Raw genomic sequence first — 18,387 nt, 5'->3', positions numbered from 1 at the left:
GATGACATGTTGCATTTCTATTCCACTTAGAAAAAGATTGGATTTTAAAGGAAAGCCTCAAACAGTAGTTTATCAGAAACTAAGCCAACATCAGACTTAAATCTTCTGCACTTTATTAAAGATTTGAGGAAACCAACTCTAAATACTCAAAAACGCTCTCTCTGTTTATCAGAATAAGCATCTTCTATTACATTGGCAGCTTAGCCAGTTGTGACAGGAACAATATTTATTTATTTTTAAATCTTTTTAATAATGATTTCTGGATAATAGTTTTTATTCCTTTTTATTTCCCCTGAAAATTGACATTTCTGGCTGAGTGCATCTCCAGCACAAAAAGAAACTGCATCTAACATGTTGTAAAACACCCATCTATCTTTGCAAAAATATTAAGCTTTATAGCTTAGAATAAGGTTTGGTTTTATCATCTAATTTTTTTTTTTCCAACTCAAATAAGGTTGTTTTCATATCTTTGACATTGTGAAAAAGTTCAATTGAACATAATGTAGGGCAAAATCAATCAGTGGGTACGAGGCAAAATAGCAATATGTTACCCTGTTAAATCTCTTTTGACCTTGTTAAGACACATGTTTTAGCAATGTGAATTAATCTGAAATGAGGTGATGACGTCTGAGTGATTATTAAGAGTTGTAGTAATCAGAATGAGAGGATATGAAGACCAGAATGACTTTCTCAAAGTCAAATACAAAGCACTGTTGTTAAGTTTGGAGCTGATTTATACCTAACACAGCTGTCTGTTATTTCCTTGTCAAGATATAGTTGGAATCAAAATTTTTCTTCATATCGTGCCAAAGAAAGAGTTCCTCCTTCCTGGCTCATGGAGCCAGTTATATGCCCGCTAGTTTAGATGTAAAAAAATATATATATATATATACATGCATTCTTTTATTTTTTATTTATAGCCTTAAATTATAGTTATTTCTTTCATGGTGTTGGCACAGCAAGCTTTACTATGGTATGTGATGGTGCACTGTGTCACGGGTCAAACTAATGAAGAAAAAAAGGACAGAATCAGTGAGAACAATTCAAAAGAACGATTCAGAGGCAAATAATCAGCATCAGATGGTATCAGCTGCTGTGACTGCAGACTCAAAGGAGCTGGTAGCATCTGTTTCAGATAAATGATGATCTGACAATTTTCAGTTAAAGGTTGGATTTACATTTTTTATTTCCTCTTAATGCAAGCTCATATGAGGGATGAGAATTCAAGCTGAACAGGTTTAACAGTGATGGGATGTCTGAATTAATTGTTCCATGCCCTCAACATGTTTGGACATGTGGAAGTGCTGTGTTTCAGCATGAAAAATCAGTAAATATTGTGCCTATGTGCACAAATCAATAGATAGATGACTATATCACGTTTTGCCTTGAGACATCGGAGAGAATGAAAGTAAACACACAACCACAGGCAAATTCAAGCCAGAGTGTAGGCACTGTAGACAGTTCATTAGCTGCCATTGCTTGAACCCCTGTTGGTAATCACTAACCTCAATGTACCAGAAAAACCCTGCAAAGGTTCTTTTCTGGGAAGCTCTGATCCAGTGTCTCACACATCCTGACACTTCCATCTTTTCCAGCCTCCAACATCAAGAATGTAAAAGTCAATTACTGCCACATATATCCCACCTCTTGACAGGTGTTATTTCCTTCACTTGTCAGTGATTTTACTGTTGTGGCTGATTGGTCATCTATTTCTTATTTCCACCCAAGTCTTAATCAGATCCCACTGTTAGGGGGAAAAAAATCAATGCTTACTACCTAGTTGTACATCAATTAAAAGAAAGAAAAACAACAATATATGTGATCAAATGAAGAGACTGAACACCACTGAGTGATTGTGACAACTCTTTACTGTTTTGCCCTCCATCCATCTATTCCCTCCTGTCACTTCAAATCAGATTATTTATGTGAGTCAGCCTTTTGGATGTTTATGTCATCTTTCAAAATTGAATACATAACTTTACACAACACAACAAAACAATTTACTAATGTACCTGTAGAGGGAAAGGAATGAGTTAACAATCTTATTCCTTTCCCTCTACAGGTATATTAGAAAAGAAAGTAATTAAAACCTTCCTCAATATCTCTGAATGTGACACATAAATGCCTAATTTGATTTTCAGTGGATAGCTATTTGAATGTGGGATGAGAATGTACCACCCTGTGTAGACAATTACCATATGTTAATACATTTATTCAAATATTGTTGCGCTCCCCCTTGCCTATTCATTAGAGTTGAGTGTTTTTTTATATCCAGTTCATTGTTATCTTCAACTTGGGTGAAGCGCTTGCCTGATTGTTGTTTTCACATTAACCAAACATGATATATACTTACCTTTCCTAATTTACTTTGAATAACATCTGATTAATATTATCAGTCTGGTGCAGACAGTGCAGGCTTTAAAAATTAAATTGCATTTACCTTTAAATTCTCAGGCAACCGTCCCTGATCGTAATAAGTTAGGGTTTTTTTAAGAAAAAAAGAGATTAAAAAGAAAAGACAAAAAAATAAAAGTTCTCGTCTTCAGTGATCTTTGGCAAATCCTCCCAGGCTTTTTGCAAATGGCAAAAACTCCCCAGAGTCTGAATTGTTTGAATTGTTTTCACAGTGCCTCCCTGCCAGCTTCTGTTCACACAGGATTAGGTATAAATAGTTGTCTGGGATTTAATGAGCACAAGGAAGCACTCAAATTTAATTAAGTTCACTAAGCAGCTGAAGTAGACTAGTTTACTAGTGGACTAGTCTACCTTTATAGGGTATTTTTGTGAAAGCCAAATAAATATGAAATGGTTGTAAATTGGATCGCACATGATTTCCAGAAGTCAGTACTGTATATGCTAATGCCTAATTGAGACACCAACCTAAACTTCTAACAACTAAAATCTATAGCAATCCAGCGTGACCTGTCTTGTTTTTTTTGTTTAATATCAAGCTGTCCAAAGCCTAAACTAAGTACATTACAATGAAAATATAACTTCGTATGCTGTTTGATTAAATTATAAACTGTAGACATGAATAGAAATGTAAGAAAACAGAAAATGAGACTATGAGATAAGACAATAGGAAGATGGTACTTCCAATACAGAAGCACAATCAACAAATCTGAAGGCAGCAAAAGAACTTTAAAAAGAACAGAATAAAAAATGAGTCAAGATTTTCCTCGACAGAGGCACATTACGGCATCCTGCTTCTTGCCTTGGCCACCTTGGAGTTTGTCTTGCGACATAAGGCATTGCAGATGAAATCACCCACCTCTACGACTTTGGCAAGGTTTACACCCTGGGGAGGAAAACAAAATGCAGCATCAGTTACATATAAGGAATGCCAGGTGAGTTTGTCTTTACAGCAATCAGAACCAGACAAATAATGATTGTTGCTCATGAATGTAAATGCATATTAGCAACAGGTGTGTAAAAACTAAACTGCAGTAAAATTATTCCACCAGCAGGGGTAGGAATTGTTAAATTGTTCATGAGACCAGGCATGTGTGAAGCGCCAAGTTGTGTAAGCCACTGATATTATAAAATATACATATACAGAGTGGTTTGTTTGCACAGTGATCTGTTTATGTAAATTAGGCCTGAAAGATTGTATAAATTTGGTTTTCTTGGGATTACAGACACATAAAACACAGAAGGTCTGTCAAAGTGAACTGTGAAGACATACTTACTGTTTCAATGCCCATGCCATGGAGCATGTAAAGAACATCCTCTGTTGAAACATTGCCAGATGAACCCTGTGCATAGGGGCAACCTCCCAGGCCTGCTACTGCAGAATCCACCACAGAGACCCCCATCTGCAGAGGACAGACAACAGAGACATTCAGCACCTCCATGCAGGCTTCACCTCAGGTAAAATCCAGTAACAAGGATCCTTGTTCTGTTTAATTGTTCTGTCTGGTGCAGTGCACCTTGCCAGGCCTGCGGTCATGTTTTACAGCTGTTCCAGAGAACTGTGGGCTGTAGTCCTGAAGATGAGTGGGCATTGAATGTCCTACAGTACGCCTTAGTCATCCTCTCTGTCAGCTTAAACCACCAGCACCGCATAATTAAGGACTTGTTCCTATGAGAGGAGTGTTATGAATGCTGAACGGAACGTTTCATATGTTTCTGATTCTCCTGGTTGCTTGTGTTTTCACAGCCCTACTCTTTCCCTTAACCATGAGGATTCACTTTTTTCGCTACTCTGAGAGGACTTTTCTTCTACTTAGACCATCGCAACAAACTTGTAACATTACTTTAAAAATGATCGTTTGCAACAAAAAATTGGATTGATTTCATGTTTGTTCACTTTGCTGTGCGTTTAGCTCACCGGCTTCTTATAATCAATGTCAAGGTTTTCATGATTGTGAAAATTTTTTTTTTTTGCACAGCCCATAAAAGCAAGTATTTGGCCTTCATATGAAAACTGATTTCAGTTGTTCTTATAAGTTGATTGCTTTTCTTTTTTTAGAGGGAGGGGGGGGATGCTTTTCAAACATCTTAAAACTCTGCTCAGGAAATATTATTTAACTGCTTTTGCTTGATGTTTCAGACACCAAAATATATACAGATACATTATACATTCCCTGAATGTACATATTCTAAACAAATGCACACATCTGAAGTGTTTGCCCCATAAATATTTGAGCAAACCAAAAGTATGTCTGAGGATGTTTTCCACATGTCCCTGGGATTGTCATGAGAATGTTAAAGTTGTTTTCCAGCTTCCGTGGCAGGGCCAGATGTCAGAGGATCCTACAGTGAGACAAAATTAACACTCCTCTCAGTGGCATCGGGTCATAAGGGACTTCCATCCCATAGAGCAGGACCTGAAAGGCTAAATTAAAAGAACTTTTTCGGAACAATGCTGCTAATTGGTGGCTTTTCCTCCAGACAAGAACCTACTTCTTGCAGGGGCTGTCTGAGCCAGCTGTAATTGCTGTTTGTGTTGGCAGAGGAAGAGGTGGAGGTGTATGCTGCTCTGGTGTGCGCAGTGCACGAGATTTCCAGACCTTGGCCAAAGCCAGAGCAGGATATTGTACTGGGCAGAATTTTTCGTAATACAAACATAGAGTTGTAATCTACCATGCCAATCCTCTCGCTTCCAGCTGCTTCCACTGTAAGTCTTAAGCATACACACACTCGTCAGCAGTGTGCCCTGTACCTCTGGACACTAATCATGCAGGAATCGGTGGTCAGCAGCTTAAGCTTGCCAACGCTCAGTTAGGTTCACACTGCCCAGAAACCAGATGTGCGCTTGACGTTAAAAAACATATTCAGTGAGCTGTGGCCATATGAAAACAATGCATTCCTGGCTAAAGACACGGTGCATTTTAAAACTCGCATGATTTGGAATAAGCTTGTTGACATTCTACACTCTGAGTGGATGAGGATGAAGATGGACATGTTCCCATTTTGGTTTTACAACTGCGTCAAAGAAGAGAGTGTGTATTCAGAGCGGGATACGAACCAGTGATGCTTTACCCCCTACTCCATAAACTGAGAGGCTGAAAGAAACTGTCAGAGATCCATTGCTGACACATATATCACCTCCTTCCAGGAACGCATAAATATACTTGCAATGAGAAAGCAAACCCCCAACGTTGGACGGCAACAAGGAAATACGCCAAACAAACCTACTGTATAGAGGATAAATAAATAAAAATTTTACTTTGTGATTTCTTTATGCGTAAAAATCCCGAACTGTATAATAAAGTCAGTCCCTTTCCACCTAAACTTTTTTCTTGGATCACTGACTTTCATGAATGTCCAACAACGAACAATGATAGGAATACAAATAATCTGAGGCTGATATAAAATCCTTGTGCTCTAAAGCATATTTGATTTTCTTTTTTTATATTCTGGTAAAATACTCTAGTTATTAAAGAGCAGAGAATACTGTCATGGCAAAGTATTTTTTAATTCAACTAAAAAAGAGAACATTTATTTGGTTGAAGCTGGAAAAACTACAGGTAAAGATAAATCTACAGAAGCAATTCATTTAAGAAAATAGTTCAAAAACTACCAATCGGCAGGATCAGACAATTCCTAATGCATCTGTCTAATTGTATTAATTTCTTTACAAAGTCAGAGTAAAAATAGTAGAAACATTTCAAAAGGATTATCAAGCTGAAATGAAAAGTTTGGGTAACACCTACAAAAATGACTTTCATCAGCTGTTCTTGTTGTTTTTCAAAACATGATTCTTTCCAATTTTAAGTTATTTTATGTACAATATTGACTTGAAGAAAGAACTGCAAATGAAAAGTAGCCTATGTATGATTCTGAAGCATGAAGTATGTCATTTCTGTGTTAATTAAATTATTATGTCTTTGATGAATAAGTCAATGAAGGAAAGTAAAATGGAGAGTAACCATGAAATGTAGAGGAACTCCACAGATGTGCATACTGTCAATCAAAGTCATATAAAATAAAGTCTTCTTTATCTAAAAAACATAAATAAATACATTTTTGAACATTTGTCAGTGTTTCGTGGTTTAGTAAACCTTGATTCTATAATTTTTTACCTAAGTCACCAAGTGTATGATTATTATACCCCATGGTTTTCTACTCTGAAAAATGGTACTTCACAACTTCACTGTCAAGAGGCAATGATGAACATTGTGAAAGCCATAATAAAAAAAAATGTTACAAGCCATAACCATAAAAACCATGAACCATAAAAAACTAGTCAACACAAATACAAAGCATCACTGACTATGTGTAAAACAAAGTTATTGACCCTGCACAGTCCATCCTGGTTGAACAGTGTCTCATGAATGGAGAGAAAATAAATAGTTCAGATGAATGTTACTGTTACCAGAGTCCAAACAGGTTATACTGTATGCCCCCGCTACAGTGGTACACAACACACTGAAATTGTGACCAAGAATAAATAATTTTCCTTGCCAAGCCTGTGAAATCCAAGTACATTGATTGTCATTGTGTGACCTGCCAGTATAGCTTTCTAACGAAGCCCCCCCAGACCTCCTGCAAAAAAAAAAGTTACAAAGACTGAGGAATGTCTTTATCAGGAACAAAAGAGGTGACTCAGGGCTGACAGCACGGGGGGAATTCATTTCTCTCCCAGTTGGTGGTGTGGAGTTCTGGCACAGAGTAATGAAAAACTATGATAAAATCTTTCATTTCCTTCTTGTTTATGGATGAGCAAATGGTAAGCTAAATATCCCCAGCTCCCATTATTTTTTGTGGTTATAGGGCAGCTGTGATGAATCATTCTTTACTGTCTATCTGTGTTTTTATACACCGCTGTCCAAAATCAAAGCAAACTTTGAAAATATCTGCTACTTTTACCTTGTTCGGCTTTTCTTCAGCGCAGTGTTGCTGGGTTGTTTGTGCTAGAGAGTAATTGAGTCCATTAAGTTTTGTCAAATTCAGTGAAATGTCAAAACAGATATGATTGATGAAGGTGCTTTGTCTTTGGTGGGTGGAACTCATGTTAATTACTCATAAATTCTGTCTCTATCTTGGGTCATTCCTGGCATTGAATTAAAGCACGACATTATGACATTATGCAGCCAGCATTAGGGTTATCGTCTGCACACTATTCAGGTTGAGTCCTATAAAAAAAAGAAGATTGTTCCAAAGTTTCTGGGGTTGGGTCTGCGGCTGCAGCGCTATTCATCACATGCACTGCATCGAGCAAATGAAAGGATCATTTTCCACTGGCTTTTAAGCGCAGCATTGTCAGAGAGTTCAACAGCCAAGCGTCAGACGAGTTGGGAGCCCCCTCGGGCCCTGCTATCCACCTTGCTCTCAGTTGCTTTGTCCAACAGACACTGAATAGGTGAGCCTTTGTGCTGACCCCCTCACATCTGTTGACCCACCCAGCCCCCAATGGGCTTCCTCCTTTGCAGTGACAATGTGCTCCAGAGAACTGATACAGCCGTATCTGCGTTACCTCTGTTTTATGTCTGGATATCTGTCAGGTTTACACTCGCTGCAGGCAAAGTGGTGAAAAACACCTCAAACGCCGCTCTTCCACATAGTTCTACAACTCAGTTACACTTTTGTGAGTTGTCTAGAAGCCAAGCATATCACTGTCATTGTTCTTTTATGTAATTCTTTGTTTTTTAAGAATCTGTTTTTTTTTATTTCTTATTTTGTGGAGTTTCTAAATCGTCTGGCTTTGTGGGGGAGCTTAGATCATGTTTCTTAATTCACTTCATCATTGTTGACTGATTGTTTCTGGTTTTCAGTGTGCCCCATTGTTGCCTACACACACATAACAAAGGACACATTCATAATATCATAAAATGACACAATGTCCTTAAAGCTTAGGGAAATTCAGGTTTGAAGTGAATTCCATAAGCACCTGAACAGCAATGCTCCTCCTTACTTACAATTACATTTTTAAAAAGAAAAATATTGACATTTCTGATATAAGCCAAACACTTATTTTATGTTTTTGTATGTTGAATAATACTCAGATTTTACATGATTTCAAATGGCCTTAAATGACTAAAGTGAATGCCCTACAGTTCATGTGAATTGCTGTCTGATTCCAGAGACTTTGTAAAAATCAAGAAAAGATGATGCTTTTAAATGAAAAAGATGGATTGGGTGAAGCTCAACATATGATTATCCCGCGCATGAAAATGATTTAAAATCTTAAAAAAAAAAAAAAGCAGTTGTGATCTTTATAATCTTGGCAGTTACTTGAGAAAGTTAAAAGGTATCCTGCTTCGACATCTGGTTGCTCCTCTTCATGTCATCGTGAGTAACTGCACTGATTTACACAGGGCTGGGTATTTATCCATAATTGGCCTGCGGTTCTCCACTAGAATATTCATATTCATCATTGGTAAAAGGATGTGTGTTTGAAGGCAAATATACCACAAAATCCTTGCCAAGTCACTGGGAAAGCAGAGAGTAAAGCTGTCAAACATTTTAAGATGACGATCAAGATGAAGATGTATTGTTGTCTTCTGGTCGCCCAAAGGAGCTTCCTCTTCTAATCACACCAGCATGTGTAACCATCTACAAACCTCTGTAAGAGAAAGTGCTGGCCCCTATCACATTCCTCAAACAAGGATTAGACTGCCTTCTGTCCTCCTAGAGTTATTAGACCTCATGCCCTCCTTTTCCCCTACCAGACTTCAACCAGACCTTTTTTTTTCAGTCTTGCTTCCTTTTTCAGAAACCCCCACCCATGACTCCAACAAAGTCACAGAGAGGTCAGGTCTCTATTTTCAAAGATGGATGTTTGATGCCTGCTAGGTTTTGAGAATTTTCAATCTTTCTCCTTCTTGTTTCCCAAAATTTAAAAGTCCCCTTACCAGGCCAACTTGCAGCAGCAAAGACCCTTAAACTAGAATTCCTCAAAGTTATGAAAGAGTTCAACAAGATGTGGTCTGTAATTCTAAACGTGCTGTGTGAATAGACTATTGATACAAGCACAGAAATGGCAATGTGTGGTGATGCAGTCTACTGTGACAAGCAAACTTTTTCGGACTTTTCCAAACAGATTGTCGGTGTCATCTACTAAACAACACTGACTATTTTTTGGGCATCTTTCCATAAGTTGGTCACTAGCAGCAATAGCAAGTTGTCTTATCTGACACAGAAAAGGATTCATTCTATTAAACTTAAAAATATTGTTTACTCTGAACCCATCATTAAGAAGTTCTTCTGTTAATTAGATTTATGATCAACATCTTTGAATGTGTTTGTTTTACTTTTAACATTTACTGTGAAATCTCTGGCAAATAAAATAGACTAGCTCAGAGTCCTGATAAGGATGCAAAAGTAATATCAGGAAGGAAATAATACCTTTTTTATTGAGACATGGCTGTAGGAACAGTTATCACACCTCTGTACACAGCTTTATGACCATATAAGCAGACAGAGACTGCAGACAGAGAGGTAACAGTAAAGAAGAAGAGAGTACAGTGCTTTATATAAACAGATAGCATAATCCTGGACATGTTACTGAGAAGCAGCATCTCTGCACCCCAGACGTTGAATTGCTGTGTGTGAGTTTCGCTCACACACAGCAATTATCTACTGAGAGAGTTTGCCTGTGTTACCTGCTGATGCTGTGTGTGACATCATCAGCTAAGATGTTGCAAAGCTGCAAAATCTCTGAAGATTTCTACCACACCTCTCTGATCCACCTCAACTTTCCAAATGTTTGTCGGCTGATTTTTATTTTTATTCCATTTTGTTATCTACCTATAACAACAGTACATCTAAATCACCATTTTAACTGCAGTAATATAATTTCCATTCTGGGATTAATAAAGTATTTTTTAATTGAATTATACCAATGTAAATCTAATGATTACGGTAATCAAAAGAAGTCCTGGGGATTACTTGTTAGGCCACATATCAAATTATCTTACCTGAAGTGCAGTAAGAATGTTGGGAAGTGCTTGTCCATAAGTGTCATGACAGTGAACTGCAAGAGCATCGATGGGCACGTCCTTCACCACCCTCTGCAGCATCTCAAACATGGAACCTGGAGTCCCAATACCAATGGTATCCCCCAAGGAAATCTCATAACAGCCCATATCATATAATCTCTTTGCCACCTAAAGAATTGTGAAGCAATGACAAAATGTGCTCATTAGTGAAAAAATTCAACTGTAAAACAAGTGCTCACAGAAATTAAAAGCATGATATCATGTTTGGTTAAGTTAATGTAGAGAAAGGAAATTTAGATAACCTTTAAACTTGATAATTTTTCATTCTTTAATTCAATCTTTGGTCACATAAAGAATATGAAGAAATCAGCCAATGGTAATACCAAAGAAGCACTTCATATTTGGAAATTCAAAATTGACATAGGACCAACAATAAACAACAAAACACACAAATAAATATGAAAAAAATAACTCACACAAACACAAGATCACATACAGTATTGTATCTGAGGACAGTTGTAAACACTGGTGAGATTTTATTCAATAAGCATTATCACAGAAACTAATATCAGGTGTAAAAGATTCCACTGTGGCAGAGCATGAGGAGGAGGCATGTTAGAAAAAAAAAAAGAAGTAAAAGGAAAAAGGTTTTACCTCAGCAACCTTTGAAGGTTCGATGTGTCCCTCGTGGGGGCACCCGAGGGCGCAAGAAACATACCTGATAGAAGACAAAGTTTACCGAATGTTTATTTACTTCAACTGTCATCATTCAGCTTATGAAACCTCTGTAAGGTAAACAGCAATATAATGTAACCACAGAGAACCTCAGAAGCTGTTGCTGTGTCTGCTATCATGGGCTCTGTGGTAATTCCAATGAATTTCCTATAATATATAGGGCAAATTTACTGAAATAAACATCTAAATTGCTGCTGATTCTGATGAGTCAAGTGATATTTCAAAGAAATGCAAAAACATTTTTCAGCGAATTTGATCAACAGGTGTGTGATTTCTTCTGCTTGTGATCCATATCTCAACCCTATGCTGTTGAGATTCGTATAATGTGCTGATATACTGTTGTTCTGCAACAACAGATTAATGAAATTCATAGAAGCCATTGAAATGGCTTGCTTATGGTAAAAGACCAGCTATATTCAGTAATTTGCTTTGTTCAAGTTTCTTAAGTGTCTATCTGGGCTTGTGGCTTCCTGATTCTTACATATAATTTTGTAAACATCTGGAACTTTGCGATAAATGTATCAGTACTGACGTGTCTTTTCTCCTTCATTGAAACTGTAGCATGTTCAATTGCTTGGTTTACCTTCATAGAAAAACTGATATTTAGCATGAAATCTGAGAGTTTATGAAATGTTTGATTTGTCCTCATTGCAAGTTTTTTACCCAGCCTCCAAAATACTAACCCGCGGACTGGAATTTGTCGCTCTTTGGCATTTTTAATGACTTCCTCAAACCTCAGCATACTTTCATCAATGGAGCAGTTGATATTTTTTCTGCAAAAGGTTTCAGATGCTGACCCAAACACCGCCACTTCAGTAGCACCAGCTGCAACCTTGAAGCAGCAAAGAAAATTAATTTATATCACCGTGCTTGGAGTCACACTTAAAAACAATGTGGTGCCAGCAAATAAAATGAAAGGATTAACTACATTTAGTAAATCCTAAGAATAATCATGTGAAGCACGAGTCAGTACATTAAAGGGATAAATTAAGCTTACGGCATCCTGAAAACCTTGCATGTTTGGTGTCAAAACAGGATACTGAACATGCGGTGCTCTCTGGATTCCTCGGAGTACATCACTGTGGTCTGCCATCTAAATCAAAGCAGTAAAACATTCGATGTAGTAAAATAAACCATTAAGATAATCTAAGCCAGTTCCTCATGAAGAAGTTCCAGGAAATTCTCAAGCATTGATGTTTTCATGTACTATAAGATCCAGACAATCTATAAAGGATGGAATTATTTTCGTGTCAGATTTCTTATAATATATTTAAAAAAAATTATATAATATATTTTTTAAGGGAATTGAATAGGTTACTATCAATGGCAGGGAGTAGATGAGAAGCTCTACAAAGAACTGAATAATATACTTACCAAAATCTTCTGTGGGCCAACAGGCATGCAAAGGAAAATGTATCCCTCCCTAATAAATCACTCAGCACTCTGTTGCTGTGCACAACAAAGAGTTATTTATTACCTGCGGAACCCACTTTGATGAGACAAAGCTGGTGGCCTCAATCACAGAAAGGCCTGTTCCTGAGAGCATGTCAATCAGCTGGATTTTCACCCTAGTCGGAACAAGTTCCTGGGGAACAATGAAACCAAAATAGTTCTTAGTATAATAAGAAGATTTAAGGCCTTTCTTGTTGTTTTTGTTTGTTTTGTTATGATGTATGCTACTCGTAATAAAATTTATATTTGACACGCAGAACCTTACAAAGGCTGAATATTTTGAAACCTTTCAAAATATACCACATTTATTGTAATCACAGGTTGTGGAACAAAAATTACATCCACATCATGCTCAGTCTTTACAGCTAGAGTGCAAAACAGCGAAGGTTAACCTGCAACACGCTAAATGAAGCAAACTCAGTCAGGAGCTGTGCCATCCTTTTCAGTCTCTAAAGAAAATGAGAAACATATGCTTCCCACAATTCTGACAACCCCAATGTTCGGCATTGTTACTTAAATGTATGAAAGGGGAAAAAATGGGAGTTTCCAGGGATGATCGTGTATAGTAACAGAAAACAAATGTGCACATAAATATAAACAAGATTCATGACTGAGATACCTTCTCGTTTTGAAGTCCATCTCTTGGCCCAACTTCAACAATTTTAACAAACGCTGGATATTTATGTTCGGTAATGATCTGGTGAAATATCAAAGAGGAACAGAAAAGAGAATGAAGAAATAAATGCCACTCAACAGGATGCTGAACATTGTAAAGTCAGCAACCCTTTTAGGGTGGGATGCCCCGGGACATGTTATTTCGAACATGAATAACTTTATATCTCAAAGCCACATGAAACCTGAGAGCCTAAACATAAGCCTGTCATGTCATTATGATGCAAACTTAGGAGATGTGTCATACAGAAAAGGCTGGGAAAGAGCGATAGGGTAACTCCACTCAAACCACAAAGGATATTCTAAGTATCAGGGTATTTTTCTGGTTTGAACCTCATTATTTTGAATAGAGAGCCTATGTTGAATATGAATGTAAAACCTTGACGGAGATTAAAGATTACAGTATTTGAACAGCTAACATTTCTAACTGTGACAAAGAGATTTTAGACCACCTAGCTCAAGAGCTAATCTATTAAGACTGGTTTTATTTTAAGCAGGTGACGTCAAAGGTTGAGTGTAATCATGATTTGGTACAAAATCAGCTTTCATGAATGGCCTTTGAGATCCAACAATTGACGAAGGATCTCCTGTTTGTCAACCAGCATGTGAGAAATCATTTAACTGTTTTAAAAGCATTTCTTGAGGAAAAATTGGACGGAATTTTCATATTTCTCCTTCTGCAGTGCAGAATACAATTAAACCATTCAAGTTATAAGGAGAAATATTCAGTGGTCAACAGAAATGTTAACCTTATGTTAACCTTGTACCGAGGGTAGAGGCAGTGTCACCTTCTCCGGGCTTGAAGGCATTTGGGATGGACCATCACACAATGGAAAGTTCTGTTGTGGTTAGAAAATCACTATTTCACTTTTTGGTTGTTGTTGTTTGTTTAAGTAATGGACACCATGTCCTCTTGGCCAAAGCTCTTTGTGATGCTCATTTGCAGTCCTATGATGGAAGCTTTTAATGCAGAAAAGTTCATTGAGATTTTAGAGTAACATATTCTGACCTCAGGATGACATTTTTTCTAGGGAAGTCCAACCATTGCAAGATCACATTCTGAACACATGACAAAGACATGGCTGACGGACATGGTGGGGTACTGGACTGGCCTGCCTGCCTGCAGACATGAGAATGTGTGGACAATTTACAGGAAATAAATGCAATGTCAACCCCTCACTGTTGCAAACCTTAAGATGGGTTTGCTTGAAAGGATTGACAAAATAAGATCTTAAGTGTTTCATCACTCAGAGCCAGAACATCTTCTAAATGTTGTGAGAAGAATTGACAACATTACAAAGGTAAAAGCTGTACAATAAGCTTGGAAAAATTAAATGAAATATTTGAGACAAAACGTGAAATATTATTTGTTCATTTTGTCTGCAATAAAATAGAAGTCAAAGTTAATGTATGAATCACTGCATCAAGTTATTAGCATTTTCCATGTCGTCCAACTGTTTTCTGAGTTAGGGTTGTACTTATATTTAGGTAATCAGCAACTACTCCACATAATAAATGTCTTGGGATACGCATGCTTCAACTGAAAAGTCCAATTTTATGCTTATTTGTACATATTATTAAATATGCTAAAAACAACCCGCGGCTCTTACGTTCATATCAACATTTGTGTTTGTGGGTTTTTTTTAATGTGCGTGTTCGCTTCGTTTGAGTTCAATACGGCAGCGGTCTCCAACCTTTTTTGCCTCATGGACCGGTTTAAATGTCGGACAATATTTTCACGGTGTGGCGGATAAATACTACAAAATAAAACGATACGACCAACACAGATACTGTGGTACTTAGTAAATATAATAATAAACTTGAATCCACTGTGTACTTGTATGTAACTTTATTAGCAGCGTCCTCCTGACGTAACATCCTCTCTGCCACCTAACGCTCTCTAATCGCTATGGTAACACTTAAACATGCCTTCAAAATGCAGCTTTCTTTTTCTTGGTGGTCACAGCCTCTTCTTCTGTCTCCTCACTGGGAAGAAGCTTTCCAAACACGCCTGTTTTTGACTCATTTTGCTCGGTTCGTGGGTTTAATATCAGCGTTGATGGGTCACGTGACCGAGACGAGAGTTAAGAGTCAAGAACAGACGGATGGAACGGAGAGAATTCGGTCATTTTTCAAAAATAATGTGGCTCTTTGTGGTCACACAGTAAAAAATGCGGCTCTTAGTCTCTGACTGGTTGGCCACCGCTGGACTAAAAGATTTAGTTTTTTTTTCCAAACATTCTATTTTAGTGGGTGCAATGGGGTCGTGAGGAGGTTTTCAGACAATATGATAAAAAATGCTCCAGAAAACATCACAGACCCCACCTTTTCTGAGATGTTTTCTAGAGCATTTTTTATCATATTGTCTGAAAACCTCCTCACGACCCCATTGCACCCACTAAAATAGAATGTTTGGAAAAAGACGAAATCTTTTAGTCCATTGTAGAGGGTGTAGTAAGAGGAAATGTCTGACCAATAGAAGTAATGATGAGAGTTACTTCTATTGGATTCTGACACGCCAATCAACCGTCAGCCCCCCCCCCCCTGCGCATTCACAGACTCGTGATTCGTTCATGTGTTTTGAAGGCGTGGTTTCTAGGGGTGGGCTGAAGGGAGAGGCAAGGTTGTGTATTTTCAAAAATATAGCTTGCAGGAACCGTTTTTCCAAGATCTCATACCCCACCTTTAAAGACATGCTATGCAACTTTTTCATGGTCATAAAATTGCTTGGCAATCATCAGTTTGCTTGGCTGACCCGTTCCGATGAAAACGGTGACATTTCCATCTCCATCTGGTGGCCCTAGCCCGAAACAGCGCTTGCAACTTTGCCTGTGGCGCCGCGTGCTTTGTTTACCTCTGGAAGTCTCGCGACACACGAGAGCCGAGAACTACTGCTTCACGGCAGGTCGTAAAGGGCTCTGAGCCGAGCCAGGTAGCCTGATAGACACACCCCCTCTCCATTAGCTGTCGACGGTGCTTTTATACTGCTTTGATAATCACTTTTACTACATACCTTTGAAGACATCGCGAACCTCCGTCGTCTTCTCCAACTCTCTACCAGTGTCTTGAAAAATAAACCGTAAATTGCCTCTGGTGGGTTTACGACAGTCTGGCTAGACTGTCGCCTATTTTCTACGGAGCTCCCCCTACAGCTTTGGGGTGTGTATTGCATGGTAAACAAACCCCGTATTACTGAGCCCTGCTTTAAGATTTTAAACGTATACTTTTAATGCATTTTCACTTCTTGCTATTTTGAAAAGGAAGCCTCAAACCGCTAAAATTCAACCATTCAAGAGCTGTGCTACATATCATAGATGCCTTTTGTGTGGCTTTACTAAGACTAATCTTCTGCTAATGCAAACTCAATATGTGAACAGTTAATTTGAATATAAAATTATGTGGTCGCTATAATAAACTAATGCTATTTTTATTTTTTATTATAATCCACTCAAAAACTGAAAAAAACAGGGCCATCTACACTGAATCGCTTGCCATATACAGTCATGATAAAAATCCAGAATTCTTATTTGGACAAAGTGCTCTAATATTTTAAAATTGCAACAAGCTACAATAGATTTGCATTTCATTTGAAGATGGACATTGTGTAAGCAGCATCAGCAATGTCATCCATGGCTGGCTGCTGCAGCATCTCTGTCATGAGATAGTCATGTGGTAGAGCATGTGCTGCAGATTAAAAACAAGGAAAACAACGCCCACCTTCTCTTGCACCAGCCAGCGTCTCAGCCAGGGGTAGTCCTCGATAAGTTGCTCATAGCTCAGGCAGTGCTTCACTGTCGTGGGTACGTTACCCATCTGAATGGCTGTGGCTCAGCCCGCTGTACCGCGTCCTCTGAGAATAACCAGCCCAGAATGCTGTAACTAACTGAGCAAATCTAAGTGACAGATCATTACGCAGGCCTGAATGATAGAGATCCTTGCTGTATGAGGAGATTTTATTAGAAGACGACTGCAGACTATGGACGATGATTCAGCAGTTGCTATGGTTACCATATCTCTGGAAGGGAGGGGTGGGGAATCAACACAGAGGAATGGTGTGGGGGTGGGTGGAGACTGGGAGTGAGGATATTGTGTCAAGCAAAGTGGCAAAATGGAGCAATTTGGGAAATTCTTGCTACGTGTTCAAGGAAAACGTTTAGGTTGAAGAAAATATATGCAGCCAACAGAAGGAAATATAAGGAACAGAAAAAAAAACCTCAAAAGTAAATCTGTTGATTATTATGAGCTAACTATGTTCTTCATTTTTAAAGCATTCAAAACCATGTGATCTACAGCTGATACATGTTGATCTTGATTCAACAAGATTAAATGCACGTTCTTCTCTCTGTTCTGCTGAAAACTGAAGACTTCAGGGAAACAGCCTGCTTAGATTGATCTCCTGTGACCTAAGCCGTTGAGGGGTTTCCATTGCCAGACGTGCCACTGCTGCCAATGTCAACTGCATGGTGTAATAAAATCCCTTGTTAAGGCAGAGCAACATTTACCAGAGAAAGAGACATTCTGAACCCAGATGTTAACAATAGAGGGGGCCTAATGAAGTCCTCGCATTCAACCAGCTCGCCACACTAAACTACACTGTGATGAGAGACCTCTACCTCTCTCTCAGGGGAGGAGGGCAACTCATATGATCAGCCTTGAAAAAGCCTTTTTTTTTGTCGGTGACTTCAAGGTTGATGTCTATCAGTTGCCACCCCTAAATTTTAGAATCCCTTTTGTCGTATTGCCTCTGGTCACTTATTCGTGCTCCTCAGGTGCGGAAAAATAATGTGCTACATCACCGAATGACTTCAGTCCAGAGTATGTCCATAAAATAAAAGCGCATTTAGTTTTCTCTTGACATTACACAGGCTTCCAAAGGTTTATTGAATCTCATGACATAGTTTAAGGTTTGTAACCCTTTAAATTATTTTCACATAAGTGCAGACTTGTTGTTCACATAAACTGGAGGTTTAAAATAACAAAAACAGGACTTACTTAGTGGAAATTATTTTCATCATAGGTTTTCTACCAAAGCACATAGAATGTAAACTGTAGAATATCTATAAATAAATAACTTTTCTTCAAAAGATCTCTAATTAATGTAGATAAGTCTGTTGTTATTACTAAGTCCATCATTTGTTTATGT

The 18,387-nt window shown here is 38.1% G+C and overlaps 1 protein-coding gene across 2 annotated transcripts; it reads right to left on the bottom strand.

The window, feature by feature from the left end:
* Nucleotides 1-1,173: 1,173 nt before the first annotated feature.
* On the bottom strand, nucleotides 1,174-17,239 carry hmgcll1 (3-hydroxymethyl-3-methylglutaryl-CoA lyase like 1). Of its 2 annotated transcripts, XM_075478084.1 has the most exons (9): nucleotides 16,962-17,239; nucleotides 13,192-13,269; nucleotides 12,598-12,705; nucleotides 12,118-12,213; nucleotides 11,804-11,952; nucleotides 11,040-11,103; nucleotides 10,365-10,553; nucleotides 3,690-3,815; nucleotides 1,174-3,298 (listed from the first exon to the last, which is right to left on the bottom strand). In XM_075478084.1, the coding sequence occupies exons 1-9, from the start codon at nucleotides 17,055-17,057 to the stop codon at nucleotides 3,194-3,196; spliced, it is 1,011 nt and encodes a 336-aa protein (XP_075334199.1). In that variant the 5' UTR covers nucleotides 17,058-17,239; the 3' UTR covers nucleotides 1,174-3,193. The 2 variants fall into 2 exon arrangements, with proteins under 2 accessions (XP_075334199.1, XP_075334207.1); XM_075478092.1 differs by lacking the exon at nucleotides 13,192-13,269.
* Between the last annotated feature and the right edge of the window lie 1,148 nt (nucleotides 17,240-18,387).

This window comes from Odontesthes bonariensis, chromosome 2 (assembly GCF_027942865.1).
Source record: "Odontesthes bonariensis isolate fOdoBon6 chromosome 2, fOdoBon6.hap1, whole genome shotgun sequence".
Taxonomy (NCBI): domain Eukaryota; kingdom Metazoa; phylum Chordata; class Actinopteri; order Atheriniformes; family Atherinopsidae; genus Odontesthes; species Odontesthes bonariensis.
This window is presented reverse-complemented; position numbering and strand designations above follow the sequence as displayed.

Excerpts from the sequence above, each read along its gene's own strand:
- hmgcll1 (XM_075478084.1), bottom strand. The coding sequence starts at position 17,057 with ATGGGTAACGTACCCACGACAGTGAAGCACTGCCTGAGCTATGAGCAA. Across the intron at positions 12,706-13,191 it reads ATGGACTTCAAAACGAGAAG|GAACTTGTTCCGACTAGGGT; the intron begins GTATCTCAGTCA and ends ATTGTTCCCCAG. Across the intron at positions 11,953-12,117 it reads TGCAAGGTTTTCAGGATGCC|GTTGCAGCTGGTGCTACTGA; the intron begins GTAAGCTTAATT and ends TGCTGCTTCAAG.